The sequence below is a fragment of the Cheilinus undulatus genome, linkage group 21, assembly GCF_018320785.1.
Source record: "Cheilinus undulatus linkage group 21, ASM1832078v1, whole genome shotgun sequence".
NCBI lineage: Eukaryota > Metazoa > Chordata > Actinopteri > Labriformes > Labridae > Cheilinus > Cheilinus undulatus.
In genome coordinates, this window is record NC_054885.1 from 38,013,923 (window position 1) to 38,028,066 (window position 14,144).

Sequence of the window (14,144 nt, forward strand, 5' to 3'; positions counted from 1 at the left end):
CCTTTGGATCAAGTATGACTTTGGAAGAAAAACAAATATGGAGGACCATCAACATCAGCGGTCTGTGCACCCTCAATAGGAAAGAACTCAACTGGAGGCAGTCTGATCTAAAATATCAAATATGTTTGATTTTGAGATCAGGAAGGCTCTGACTTGATCAGGAGCAGTAAAATAATCATATTACATACTCCAGGATTATGTTGACAAATAATCAATTGCAGGCCTGATCTCCCATCATGGTCGTGATCAGGGGGGTTGGCAAATCACTCCTAAAATCTGGCCTAAAATCATCAAGCGTATAACCAGCCAAATCTAACCACACTCGTTTCAGACTGGATGAGTGTTTTGCTGCGTGCTCTGACTTACCAGGCACGTGCTCAGTTTTTCCTGATTCTCCCTGCTGTCACAGCCCTGTCCTTCTTCATAAGTTTGAGCTGAATAAATCTGCAAATGCAAATGCATTTTTCTCGTTTAAAGTCAAAACTTTTTCTTTACTCTTATCCTAATCAAAATTCACTTGGCATGTCAAAATTAAAGTCTTATTTCAAGATATCCATCCATCGATTATCTACACCGTTTTTCCCATTCATAGCCACTGGGGCTAGAGCTTATCCCAACTGTCATTGAGCAAAGGCAGGGTATACCCTGGACTGGTTGCCAGTCAATCTCAGGGCTGACTTAAAGAGACAACCAGGCATGCTCACACTCACACATACGGCCAATTTAGAGTCCCAAATTAACCTACCCAGCATGTTCTTGGTCTGTGGGAGGAAGCCAGAGGGCCCCAAGAGAACCCACGCATGCATAAGAATGAATAAGTGTGTCTTTACAATTATGAAACAAGCTAAATTTTACTCAAATTAAGACACTCACATGAAAAATTTAGCTCATTTCATAATTGTAAGGACACATTTTTGGCTCAAAACTAGACAAATCCATTTGCCAAGATTTTAGTTTTTGCACTGTGTTTATGAGACCAATGCATTTTGGCTCCTGGTCTTTATGGGTCAATAAAAAGTTTGCATTGCAAACATTTTCTACTGATGTGGACAAACATTTCTGCTGAAACATGGTAGTTGTGGCTCTCTGTTTATCAATTTTCTATTTCGGCCAAGAGATGCATGCAGCCTGCATCAAAAATAGCCAAGCCTATTCTCTAGATCAGTGGATTTCAAACTTTTTTTGCCCAAGGCACAATATCAAGGTACGCCATATTCATTTCTATGCAAAATCCCCCTATAACATGTGCTAGGGTATCTTGGGTTGTCTCATATTTGTAGTATTACTGTATGGTTTTACAAATTCCCACCACACACCAAGGCACACCAGCATGCCATGCCACACCTTTAGAGAACCACTTCTTAAGGTTCTCTAAGCATGAGACAAGCAAATTAGGTGCATGGTCCGGCACTGGCTTCTGAAAGACGTGGCTGAAAGTTGAAATGAAAACCAAGATGTGACGCTGCCAAGATGGGCATCTCACACACCCAGTCTGAAATGAGCTAAGAGAGAGGGTGGTTACTGAATGTTTTAGGGTCCTGTAGCACATAGATGAAAAATGTTGTCAAAAAAGCAATCAAATCTGTCCTATTAGATTTGTTTGGGATTTTGGGTGCCAAAGACTTTTCACTGAATTCCTTATACTTTGGGAGGGTAGATGATACAGACTAAATCTGACCTTGCTTCATTGGTATCCTCCATATTGTGTCCCCACATGGTTTACCAAAGCTGGGCTGGCTGCTCGCTGCTTTGGTAAACTGTGTAGACACCCTGAACCGTGTTTTGTAGAGCTACCTTGTTTAGGTCCAGCCAGTTGGCCCTGTAAGTGTCTGTGGCCCCCAGTGTGTCTTTCTGTCCTGGCTACTTTCTGTACTTATACTTTTGGTGTTGGTGTCACATCATTCTCATGGCTTTCTGTGTTACTCTGCTCACTGTAATGTCTTTAAACGGGTTTCTAATGCCATCAATCCCGTCTTCTCTCTGCACCCTTTGCAGTAAGGAGCAGCAGAAGAACCACAACAAAGGGGTCAGTAAGTCTGTGTGGGAACAACGTACCAAGGAGCTGAGGAGGCAGACCCTGGTGTCGAGCCGTGAGGCACTCTACAACGAGCTGGACCCCGACGACCGCTGGAAGGCAAGGACAGGGAGGGAGGAGCACAACAATGTAAAGGACAAGGCAACAAAGCCCCCTAGACTTGTGCTATCAGTGTACACAAGTGAAGGCAATGATGATGACGATTTATGACATTTTCTTACCTTTTCACTGAATGTTTGGAAAGTATAAAGTTCCCATTTTTGTCCCACTGAAGGACTTGGATTATACTTTTAAAACTCCTTCTTTTGTCTTCCTCCATCCCTTTCCATCCCCATCTCCCTCCAGGTGAACTACTCACGCCACATCCGTCCGGACATGAAGACCCACCTGGATCGCCCCTTGGTTGTCGACCCTCATGAGAACCGCAACAACAACACTAACAAGAATAATTCAGACCTGTACTACAGCCAGCAGCATCCTGCAGACGAGCTCCACAGACAAACCCGCCTCCACGAACATGACAGCCAAGTAGGAGGCGGTGGGGGAGGAGGCTCAGGTCCAGTCAGGCCTCCCATGGAGCGTGGGGAGTCCACAGAGAGCAGACGGAGCCGTAAAGGAGAGCATCACCATCATTCCTCTCATGTCCGATTGGACGCTACGGTCATCCCTGGGCCTGGCTCGGAGGAGAGGCCGTCCAGGCGCCATCACCACACCCGGAGCGGCAGCAGAGGGGGAGGGCAGTCTGAACACAGGAAGCCCAGGTCACATCGGAAAAGTGCAGAGGAGGGCGAAGACGGCGGGGGAGGAACTGGGAGAACAGGGAGGCATAAGAGTAGAGGGGTGGATGGAGGAGGAGAGGGAGGAGAGCAGGAGGGAGCTGGAGACGGTGGTGAGAGGAGGACAAGAAGAAGCCGCCATGGCAACTCAACAGACGGCGAGGGGAAGAGGATGTGTCCGCACAGGAGGAAGTGAGTTCATCACATATGGCTGCAAATCATATACACCAGTCACTTTCAAATTGTGGCCTGCTATTTCTTCTTTTTCTTTCTGGAATTTTTTTTTCTCTTTTTTGTCAAACCTATGTAGCTAATTTTACATTCTTAACCTTGATCTTTACTTAGGGTGTCTGTAGGTTGCAAAAAAGTATTTAAAGTTGACTAATATGGAGCTAACCAGTCAAATCAGTGCATGACTGTAAAGCAGGGGTTGGCAGTGTTGGATTCTGAGAGGGCGAGCAACACTGCAGGAGGTCCAAACTGTGGGGAAACTCTCAATTTAGCAATAATAATTGCTTATAATTTAACCGAATTACAAATATGTAGCTTTAATGATGCAAATGTAAAAAGTAATGCTTACTTTAACCAGCTGAACACAGAATTTAAGACAATTTAAGATGCTTATGCAATGAAAAGAACACTCAGTGGTTATTTCAGTATTCTTAACTTACTTATCTAGTTTTTTGACACATTTTTTTTACCTGTTACAGCCAATTATATCTATGCTATTAATCAAATATGTTTCTATTTTCATTGCATATTTTATCATGTTTCCATTCATGCTTACAATTTAGAGAAATCTGAAATTGACTTAGGGGCCACACATTTAACTCCTATCCTCCTTCTCTCTAGGGAATGCAGCGTTCCTAACCTCTCCACCACTCGACCCATCCAAAAGACCCTCTCTCGGCAGGATAGCCAGTACAGTGAGGACATGGACAACCTCATGAACACCAAGCTGGTCTCTGGCTCCACCCCGCCTGGTGAGGGTCATCCCAACCCAATCCCCAACCACACGGTGGCCCCTGGCTTTGGGTCTGCCCTCCATCTCGCCAACAGTGGCACTCATGGAAGTTTGGTGACTTTGGATAGCTACGGGAGCATCGCACATCACCGAGCCAACAGTGTCATCAGGCTGCCTCACCCTGACTACACAGCTGTCGACATGCCAATATTTCCCTCTATTAATGCCAAACTGCAAGGTAAGCGGTTTTAAGCTGTCTTTATTCACTGCTTCATTTCAGCCATGAAAAATTTAAATCACCTACAGCCCTAAAAACCTATGTCCATGGTTACGATGATATTTTTGGGGACCTGCACCCCAAAGTTGGGAACCAAGGTCTTAAGACGCCGCGAAAACAGCAGGCAGGAAATAGGCCTACCTATGGACCTCAATCTGACACAGAACATTTGTTCAGAACATGTGTAGTTGTTATTTAGCTGCTATTTGTGTTTGCAGATGATGCTGTTTACATGAGTGAGAGAGGGAGGCAGCAAGAAAAGTTCTAACTAACATGTTGGTGCATCAGAGCTGTTCGTCAGCCCCATTTCTATTTCAAGGTTGATTGAAAGTCAGATTGAATCAGCCTTTATGTATCTGTAACCACCACTGATTGTCCTCATGAAGGAGCTTCACAAACTAATGGATGATGCCAGTGTGATGTTTTATAAAGTCTTTGCTTGAAAAATACTGTTGAACAGCAAAATCAGCTATTTTAGAGGAAGTATCTCTAACAGTTACAACTCTTTGTTTCATTTTCAACCAGATCTTTGTGGATGCTTAATAACTATTGACTTTGAAATCACTTAAGCACTTTTACAAAGTCAAGTTAAATTTCCAGAGGCTTTAATTAAAAATTTCCCCCTCTTTTTTCTATCCCATTTTAATCCAGTCAATAAGAACGCCAACACGGAGCCTCTGCCAGCGAAGGAGGATAAGGACGACGACGATGATGAGAAGGGAGGAGAAGGAGGGCCCAGGCCCATGCCTCCTTTCACCTCCATGTTTATACTGACCACCACTAACCCGTAAGTGTGAGAGCTTACGCATGGGAGAAATCTGCATAAAAACACACAGGAATTACAGTGACTAGGCATTCATCAAACATTTATTTTCACTGATCTTTTGAGTCAGTTTGCAGTCCTGAGAGGAGTTTAGTGAGTTCTATCACTTGCATGCATCGGACTTTAACTTGTGCATGACTTTTACACAACTGTATTTGTCTCAGGTTTCGGCGGGCGTGTCACTACATCTGCACCCTGCGTTATTTTGAGATGTGCATCCTGCTGGTCATTGCTATGAGCAGTATCGCCCTGGCTGCTGAAGATCCAGTGTGGCCTGACTCCCCTCGTAACAATGTAAAAAAGGCCACCTAAATTCATCAATGCTTTTGTTTGAAGATCAGTTATGTCTAAAGATACATCAGATTGAAATAACTGTTCATTTATTTAATATGTCGGTTTCAATTTCTAAGTATTGCAATGTCTCCTTCTTCTTTCAGTCTACTTTACTTGTAGAGTAGCTGTTAATATGATAGCAAACAAACACTGATAAGAGACAGTTAATTAGTATGTTGTTTTATCAGTAAATTGTAAAAAAAAATAAAATATACACAGTCATGCTAATATCCCCCTTTTCCTCTTACAGGTTCTGCGGTATTTTGACTACGTGTTCACAGGGGTGTTCACCTTTGAGATGCTCATAAAGGTAAGGAAATGCTCAAAATCAGAGAAGACCATGTCCTGCAGAAGAACAGAGAACCCATGATTAGCAGTTGTGTACTCTGTCTTGCATTATGCATTGAAGTAGTATGAAGCGAAGCGAATAAGCATAGGAAATTCACTGCCACCTAGTGTTGAGGCACAGAATTGCAGGGCAACATGCATGCACACAGACATTAGTGTAGTACTCATGATAGCACAGGCAGCTACATTGTGGCTAGGGTGTAGATTCAAGGTAAAGTATACACAGCTTGTTTAGCATTTCCATGAAAACACTGCATGATGACTGCTATAATGCAGGAACTGCTTCTGCAAGCAGCCTTTCTGTTGCTGTACTTTATTCACGTTTTGTGCTGCTTACCTGTTATGGTCAGTATTACACAGCTCGCCACCATCGACGGCTTACTTCTTGTTTTGAATTGAGGGCTTTGTTCATTCAAAACTGCTCTTCATAAGGTTTATTTTTTTCATGTTGCAAGCAACCCCAGAATGCCCAGAAGGGCACTATTTACAACTTTTCTCCCTCTTAATTCATCCGAGAAATCAAAATGCTAGTTTACTGTTTGGTAAAAAGCCACACCATGTTTGCAGAACTTTGTCTTTAGTTCATGCGAAGTAAGCTGCAGAGATGGGCAGAGCTGAGCAGGTCTCTACTCCTCATACTGTGTTACTGTTTTGATTGAGAACGCTCTGGAGGTGGAATCTTCATACTGTGTCTTTAGCATCCATTTCCCAGGCCCTCTCTTTTAAGACTTTGTTCTCTCTCTTCTCTTCCAGATGGTGGATCTGGGGTTGGTCTTGCACCAGGGCTCTTATTTCCGGGACTTGTGGAACATCCTTGACTTTATAGTGGTTAGTGGTGCTCTGGTGGCCTTCGCCTTCACGTAAGTCTCCCTTCTGCCTCCTCCTGTTGTTCCCTCCTATCTTTCCTCTTTGCTTCTTCTTCTCTCAAGCCTCACTGGCACCTTGGAGTAGCATTTCCTGCCTCTGTCTCAATTTAGGATCTTTCCTCTTCCTCTTTCTTCCTTCTCTCTCTTCTTTTCATTCTCTCTTAAACATTTCTGATCTTGTCTTTTCCTTCCTCTGCTTACAAATGGCCAAATCCTCTCCATCTGGCCATTTTTTCTGCTTTTTCTCTCTTTCCATCTCTAAGCACTTCCACCAACCCCAAAATGCTCCAAGATGTAAAAAAAAAAAAAAAAAAAAAAAACGGTACCCCACCATCTCCTTCCTCCCCACCTCCTCTTTCCTTGTATGAGAGGTGAGGACCACCCTTTGCACCTGTAACCCTTTAGTGCCCAGGGCGTTCTAGAGTTAAAGGCCCATGCAAAAGCCAGGCCAGGTCATCCTGAGCTGGCTCGCTCAAAACTCCACGCCCTCCTCTACGGCCAAGCAGGTACTCTAAACTCTTAATCTGCATGAGTGTGAGGATAAACCAGTGAATCCCAGAGAAGTGGGTTATGATGTGGCTTAGTTTTTAGCACCTTGAGATATAAAGCATGAGATTTTTCTTCATGCTTTTTGCATGGTAGAAAATAAGAAAAAAGGAGCCCGCAGGTAATGTAATGTGTTGTTAACTATCAGAATATAACAGTTCTCAATGATAAATTTTCTTTCTTCAACACAAATGCTCATAAACATGATCTGCAGAAATGTAAGATCATGCTTGAACCTACGTATTCCATGGCTTTAAAAATCTATTTCTATTATCATGGAAGCTTTTTTGTGCCTGCATGCCCTACAACTTAGAGAAAAACAAGATCCCAAATAGTTAAGATTTTGGGAGAAATATATGTTTGCATTTTAAACTTGTCCAAGTCAGTCCACTTGACGTTTCAGTATGTTAAGGAATTTAACATAAAAAACAATAGAGCTCTGTGTTTACACTTTGAGGCAAGTAATTCTTTGGATAATTCCAAACCCATTTATTAATTTGATCATTTAATGGCAAGGTCTCAGCAGGAGATCATCTTTCAGGATTTTTTAGCAGTGATAAAAAATGTCGGCTCATTCTGAAGTCCAAGCTTTCAGAAAAAAAATATATATATATTCTAGTCTGAATATCATAAGCGTACAAATGTGACCTCTATCTTATGAACTGGTAAGCATGACTCCACCAGGAGGTAATATTTGAATAAAGTTTTAATATGCTGAAAAAACTGTTAGGTTGCCACAGGTTTCAAAATTTTTTGATGCTACATGTTTTAAAATGGAACAATCAATTATTTCAGAAGCAATAGTTAAAATCAGAGCATGACAGCAGTGGATAAATGCCACTGAAATGCTCTCAAAGAGGACATATTTAAGAAGGGTAACATTATTTTAGTGGACCCTAATTAATTACTTGGTAATAACGATGTAATTACCTAGTAATTACTAAGTAATTGCTTAGTAATAACATAGTTATTACATAGTAAATTTATAGCAATAAGTGTAATTATCTGGCAATTTCTCAAGAATAAGGTGGTAATTACCTAGTAATAATTTGGCATTTTACCAAGTAAAAACTCAGAAATATGGTAATATTAAGTAAGTATTAACCTTGTAATGATGTATTAATTATAAGTAATTCTGCATAGTGTCGTGGTAGTTCTCTGGTAATTAGGTTGTATTTTACCTCGTAATTTCTTAGAAATAAGATGATAATATTCTTCATAAGTTTCATAATAATGAGGTAAAATTAATTCCTTTATTTTGGCCCCCTAAATTAAAGTGAGTCTGTGCTGAATATTTTTAAGTTACTTTCAGGTAATTTTTGAATGCCGTCATTCATAATTTCTTAAAAACTTCCTTTATAATTAACATGTAACTTGTAGATATTTTCTATATATCAGCCCACAGAATTGAAGTAAACCCTTCCTGCATAATTTCTTAGTAATGAAAAATAAATGGCTTTGGGTTAAGCAAAATTAAAGGCACAATATGTTTATAAAACTTGGCATAAGCAACTTATATAAAAAAATTATCATCTTATTTCTAAAAAACTACTGTGTAAAAATTCCACCTAATTACCAGATAATTGCACAATATTATAAGGAATTACTTTGTAAGAAATACTTATTTAATTTTACCATATATCCAAGTTACTTGTAAAATGCCAACTTATCACTAGGCTATTACCACCACACTTTCTAGAAATGACACAGTATTTATACTTATCACTATGAAATTACTGATAACTCCACATCATTAGGTCATTCTTAGGTAATTAGGACCCACCAAAATAAAGTGTTATATCATCAACTAGAGTTTCAGCTATTTTAACGCCTGCTGTTTCTCTGCTCGGAGAAAATAATAAACCCAAGCAAAGCCAGAATAAAGCTGACTGATCAAGTGTCCAATGAAAACATCTTTACAGGTGCTACAGGGTTCTAGTGGAGGTGCCTTTTCAATAATTCTGGATTTTTTCTAGTCTTTTCTCTCTGAAACATCTTTGTATTTTTTCTTTAAACTCTTAAAGCCCCTTATTCTTGATTACCTTTATGTTACATAAAAACGTGTGCGTTTCCTTTGTGTGTTTATATCTGTTTGTTTTTGTCCCTGACTTTTTGTTCCAACCTCTCTGTGTTTAAGTGTGGATCAGCTTTTCTTCTATCTTTCATAACAACTCTCAGGGAAATTGTAAAGATAAGCACAGGGTCGCCTATTAACTTTTAACTTTAGTATTTTAATCTTTACCTTAAGAGGAACCCTGAATAATCAGACAAGTTCATCTTGTGGGATAGGTTTTTGTATCTCTTGAATGTATACTGAACTAAAAAACTCACTAGATATCTGCATTTTGAGTAAATTTGAGTTTATAAACTCACCAGGACACTGCCATGTTTTGGTCCACGCTGGCTGTGTGATGTCACAGTTCCACAGCGCTCCTCTCTGTTCCAGTGTAGTAACCACTGTTTCAGACTGGCAGCCAGTGTTAGGGCTGCATCTCAGAAACACTGTACGTCTCACACACGGAGAATTTTAAAATTTGAGGTCTCTTATTTGCACCACACTCGGTTATCTGTCCATCTAGACAGGAAAATGACAAATACAGAGCCATATTTACCTTCTTGTAGCAAATATTTACATCCACATCAGTAGAATATGTTTGAAATCCATTTCTTGACGAACCAGATGAAGGCCATGAGCTAAAATGCATCTGTTTAATAAAGTTGTTCCCCAAACGTCTACTCTTTATGAAGCTTTCTGTTTCCACATGGTTCAGAATGTTGCAGGTAAAGATAAACACAGTATGAAAGCTCTTCCGGTTTATGCTTTTCAAAGTCCACTTTAGCATTTCTTTGAAGAAACTCCCTTCGTATGTGCATAATGCTTTTATTTTTTAAAGCTCCTGGCACCCTTCCACTATATACTGAAATCAGTCACTTGCAGGGAGTTTTATTGAGGCAAAACTTAGGAGAAATAACAGAGCTTTGACAGCAGGGAGACAAAACCAACACGCAGCAAACTTGTGTCTGGTATGAAAGCTGTTATGGACAGCTGCAAGCAGAAAACCCGTCTGAAAAAGCAGTTACTGCATAGGAACAGAGAGGAGCGCTCACTGGGAGTGCTGCGGAACTGTGACGTTACACTACCAGCACAGACCAAAACATGGCAGCGTCCTGGTAAGCTTATAAGCTCAAATTTACTCAAAATGCAGATATCTAGTGAGTTTTTTAGTTCAATATACAGTACATACAAGAGACACAAAAACCTATCCAACAAGATGAACTTGTCTGATCATGCAGGGTTCCTTTTAACCCTAAACTGAAGTTAACCTGATTTTATTTCAAGAGTTTAGCATGTTTTTCTGTTCAGAGATATACAGTGTCTCAGCATGTGTGAGTTGCTGCCAGAAGTTAACTGTCTGTAGCCAGACTATCATGATTGATACAGCAAAAATAAGAGGGGCCTAGAACAGAGCCGAGTGGGACACCACTTAAAAATGTGGCCAAGTCAGAAAAGAAATCATCCCCAAGATGACCAGAGAAGCTCCTATCTGTTAAGTAGGACTAAAACCACTTAAATCAAGGTAAATCTCATAGCAGATCTACATAGATACAGCCTAACAGAGCGGTAAATCAAGTTGCATAAACCATCAACATATAATGAAACTACAGTAAGGGTTAATGACAGAGTGATCCAGACCGGTCAAAAAAGACTCGCACACGTCCAGATAGTGCCCTAATTCAATATGTAGGAATCAAACAGCTCTCCAGAAAGGCTCAGCAGCCTCATTGGAGATGTTTATCGCTCCTTTAATCCAATTAGCCTGGTCTGAAGGGCTGCTGGTGTCTTGGACAGTTTGTGCCACTGTCCTGCACATTTCTGCAGCCAAACAGAGTTTGATCTCAAGACTGACTACAGATGCAGAGATTCGTTTAAGTTAGCTCCAAGGGATAAATGAATAGTTTATTGGCTGTGGTATGCATAAAATGTCTTAGAAATAGTTGGCATGTTGCCCTTGTTTAGTAGGATCACAGTTTGATTTTGAATACAAGCTCTGATTCACTGATTTGAGCCATTTACTTTTAAAAAATAAATGTCGCTTTTCTCAAGGTTTATGTTGAGATTTTAAGTGTGCGTCTCTGTGCATGCATGTTAGATATAATTACAGTGCTCTTTGATTAGAAGGCCTTCTCTTCTTTCTCTCTGTCTCATATGGGTGTGTTCCTTTGAATTCCCTCCTTTCTCCGTGTCCCATTCTGTTTCCTTCTCCCACCCTTTTTGTCTTTTTGTCTCTCTCTCCCTCGCTGTCTCTCACCCCTTTTCTCATATCTCCGTTTGGACCACCAACAGCGGCGGCGGGTAAAGTTCTCTCCCTTTTTCCTGCTCATTATTCTCCCTCTGCACTCTGAGTGCCCGTTCTTCTGATCACACATCTCTTTCCCTCTCCATCCCTCCATCTTCACGGTTGACTTCTGTACTTGTCTGTTCCTCCTTGTTATTCATTGTTCACCATGGAACAGCTGGGACTCAGACTCAACCTCAGTTGCAGCAGGTCCTTAAAATGAACACAGATACCAGTTTTTTTTTTTCTTCCTCATAACTGCAGGTTAATAGAAGGATGATAGCATGGGTATTGTAAGTCTGACCACATTTAAAAGGTTTGGAGAATTGTACCCTTCATTGACTTTAACGCTGATAAAAGTAAGGGTGCTTTCACACCTGGATCATGTTTGGAGAGGTTTTAGTGAAAGAGCAGACATTTCCCTCCTTGGTTGGTTTGTTTAGACACATGTGAACTCATCACTCGCACTCCAAACAAGCGAGCTGAGATCACCTGGACAGGAGATTTCTGCATAGAGAAGCACTTGGAAAGTTTGGTGCCGACCATTCAGAAAAAGGGCACATTCAGGTTAAAAAAAGAGCTTAAAAGAATCACAGAGATATGGCAGTGAAAAATCCAGACTCTGGAGAGGTGGAGTCAGACAGCTCTCAGATTGGTGATCTGTTTCCACCTAGCACTTTGGTTCGTTTCACTACAGTTTGATGCAGAAATCTTTGATTTTGTTTGCATTTCCACAGCCGAAGTCTTTCTAGCCTCACTCACTGTGACAAGAAATCAGTCTCTCTTCAGAGATCTGGAACATTTGGCTCAGCTCTGTAATAAGAGCCGGTCTTTTGGCTCCTGAATGGCTCCTCATTTAGTACCAGTTCATCTCTTTAAATGTATACTTAATCAGTAGTTCTCACAAGTCAAGACTCAGGTCTTACCCTTTATCTCCTTACATTTAAACCAGTCTACTTGGTCAGAAAATCCCAGTCTGGTCCTCAAACAGTACAGAGCGTGACAGGACATAGAGACTGAAGACAACAAGCATGTTTCATAGTAGGGCTTGGCAATTAATTACAAATTAGATTAAATCGCAATATAGCCTGCTGCAATTTTCAAATAGCAGAAGGTGCAGTATTTCTTTTTCCTGAAATTTGTGTGTAAATACCAGTTAGAACTTGTATTTGCAGAAGAGATGTTATGCATTACATATCATGCAACCATTCTAGTGCCATATTTTTACAATGGTGTACAAAAAATCACATTTTTTTCATTTTTCTTTTTTTCTTATTAGATATGAGAATTATATTAAAATTGCCATTCCCTTTCATACAACAGTTCATATCAAATTTGCAAAATGAGTAAAAAAAATCATCACATTTCAATATAAAAAAAAAATGTTCTGCCTAGTTTAATGGACTATTGTGTTTTTTATATAGTAAAAAATGAACTATTGCTTGTTTTGTTGTAAAATGCATGACATGAGGAACGTAAGAATTAATCGCATATTAATTCTCAATCGCAATATTGGGTAAAAAAAAATCGCAATTAGATTATTTTCCCAAATTGTTCAGCCCTATTTCATAGACCTGTTGGCACTTTTTTCCCCCAGACACATAATTATGACCCACTAAAACGGCTTTGTGGCCCATTTTTGGGTCTTGACCCGTCTGTTGAGGACAACTGTATTAACCCTCTGAGACAGATGTTGTTATATACGACAAGAAGAGACACAGGTTATAAAAACTTGAATAACTTTAAAACCATAAATCCTAGCCACTTCCTTTTTTCCCTCTGATTTACCATTCTAATTATGCTATCCACGCACTCATAGCTCTTACAGAAGCTTTTCTAGCAAGCCTGGAACATGGGTGACTTTCTGCTGCACTTTAAGTTTAAATCCACACCAGCAAATCCAACACTGAAGGTCTTTTTACTCACTATTTAATCAATTTACAATTGTTTCTTCTTCTAGCTTAGCATTAGCCACCATACTGAGTTCCCAAAATGGATCAATGTGTATACATTGTAATGGATCGCATGTGTGTACACTTAGAAACTGAAGGAGAGAGCCTGAGTGACTCATAATGGATAAAGAGACAGAAAGCCTGTGATGTAGCCCTCTGTGTCCCTGCAGACAGGAATGGCTTTAAACAATGGCTCATAATCAGCCAGTATAAATAAGCACAGGACTTTTTTGTTAATATGTGAATCTTTGAAAGACTTTTTGTCAACACATTTTTTCGACAGGTTGGCAAACTTTTTCTACAATGCAGGGTACGATATCATTGCTTGGCATTTGTTTGTGTATTCATCGTTGTGTAAGAACACTCATATTGTCGTTCAGTATGAACACCAATCAACCCAAGGGGAAATGTTTTAATGTTTTAATGTTTAGTTTTATCATCTGAATCGGAATAAAGCAAACAAACTCCAGGTGTGAAAGCACGACAATATTACACAACACAGCAATACATTTGCACACACAATGTCTACACGCACAACCACCAGCAGCAGAAGTCTGACATCTGCTGCAACATCTGGAAGACAAAGATGCCAACACCCACACATCTGCCCTCTGGCCTCAGCGCCAGATCTTTGACCTAAGTCTCTGCACCATCATCTTCATACCAGACGTGAAGGACTTTTAGCAAAATCAGGATGTTTTCTGTGATGATAGATTTACAGTTTCTCATGAAACATAGAACAGTTTTCTTGAATGGAATCAGTGGTACGGTTTCTTCAGTGTCTCATTAGATATTCAGTGATGCTAAGATGCATAGACTTAGGCTTGTTTTTACATTTTATCTGATAAGATCTCACTGCAACAGGTTTTCCTTCTCATGCATACCAG

The 14,144-nt window shown here is 40.3% G+C and overlaps 1 protein-coding gene across 1 annotated transcript in view; it reads left to right on the forward strand.

The window, feature by feature from the left end:
* Window positions 1–14,144, forward strand: part of cacna1aa (calcium channel, voltage-dependent, P/Q type, alpha 1A subunit, a) — a 145,441-nt gene that overhangs the window by 71,653 nt on the left and 59,644 nt on the right. The window contains exons 19-25 of the mRNA XM_041778582.1: window positions 1,996–2,164; window positions 2,381–3,003; window positions 3,664–4,013; window positions 4,704–4,839; window positions 5,040–5,169; window positions 5,459–5,518; window positions 6,310–6,416. Coding sequence (XP_041634516.1) covers window positions 1,996–2,164; window positions 2,381–3,003; window positions 3,664–4,013; window positions 4,704–4,839; window positions 5,040–5,169; window positions 5,459–5,518; window positions 6,310–6,416 — 1,575 coding nt within the window. The remainder of the gene's footprint in view (window positions 1–1,995; window positions 2,165–2,380; window positions 3,004–3,663; window positions 4,014–4,703; window positions 4,840–5,039; window positions 5,170–5,458; window positions 5,519–6,309; window positions 6,417–14,144) is intronic.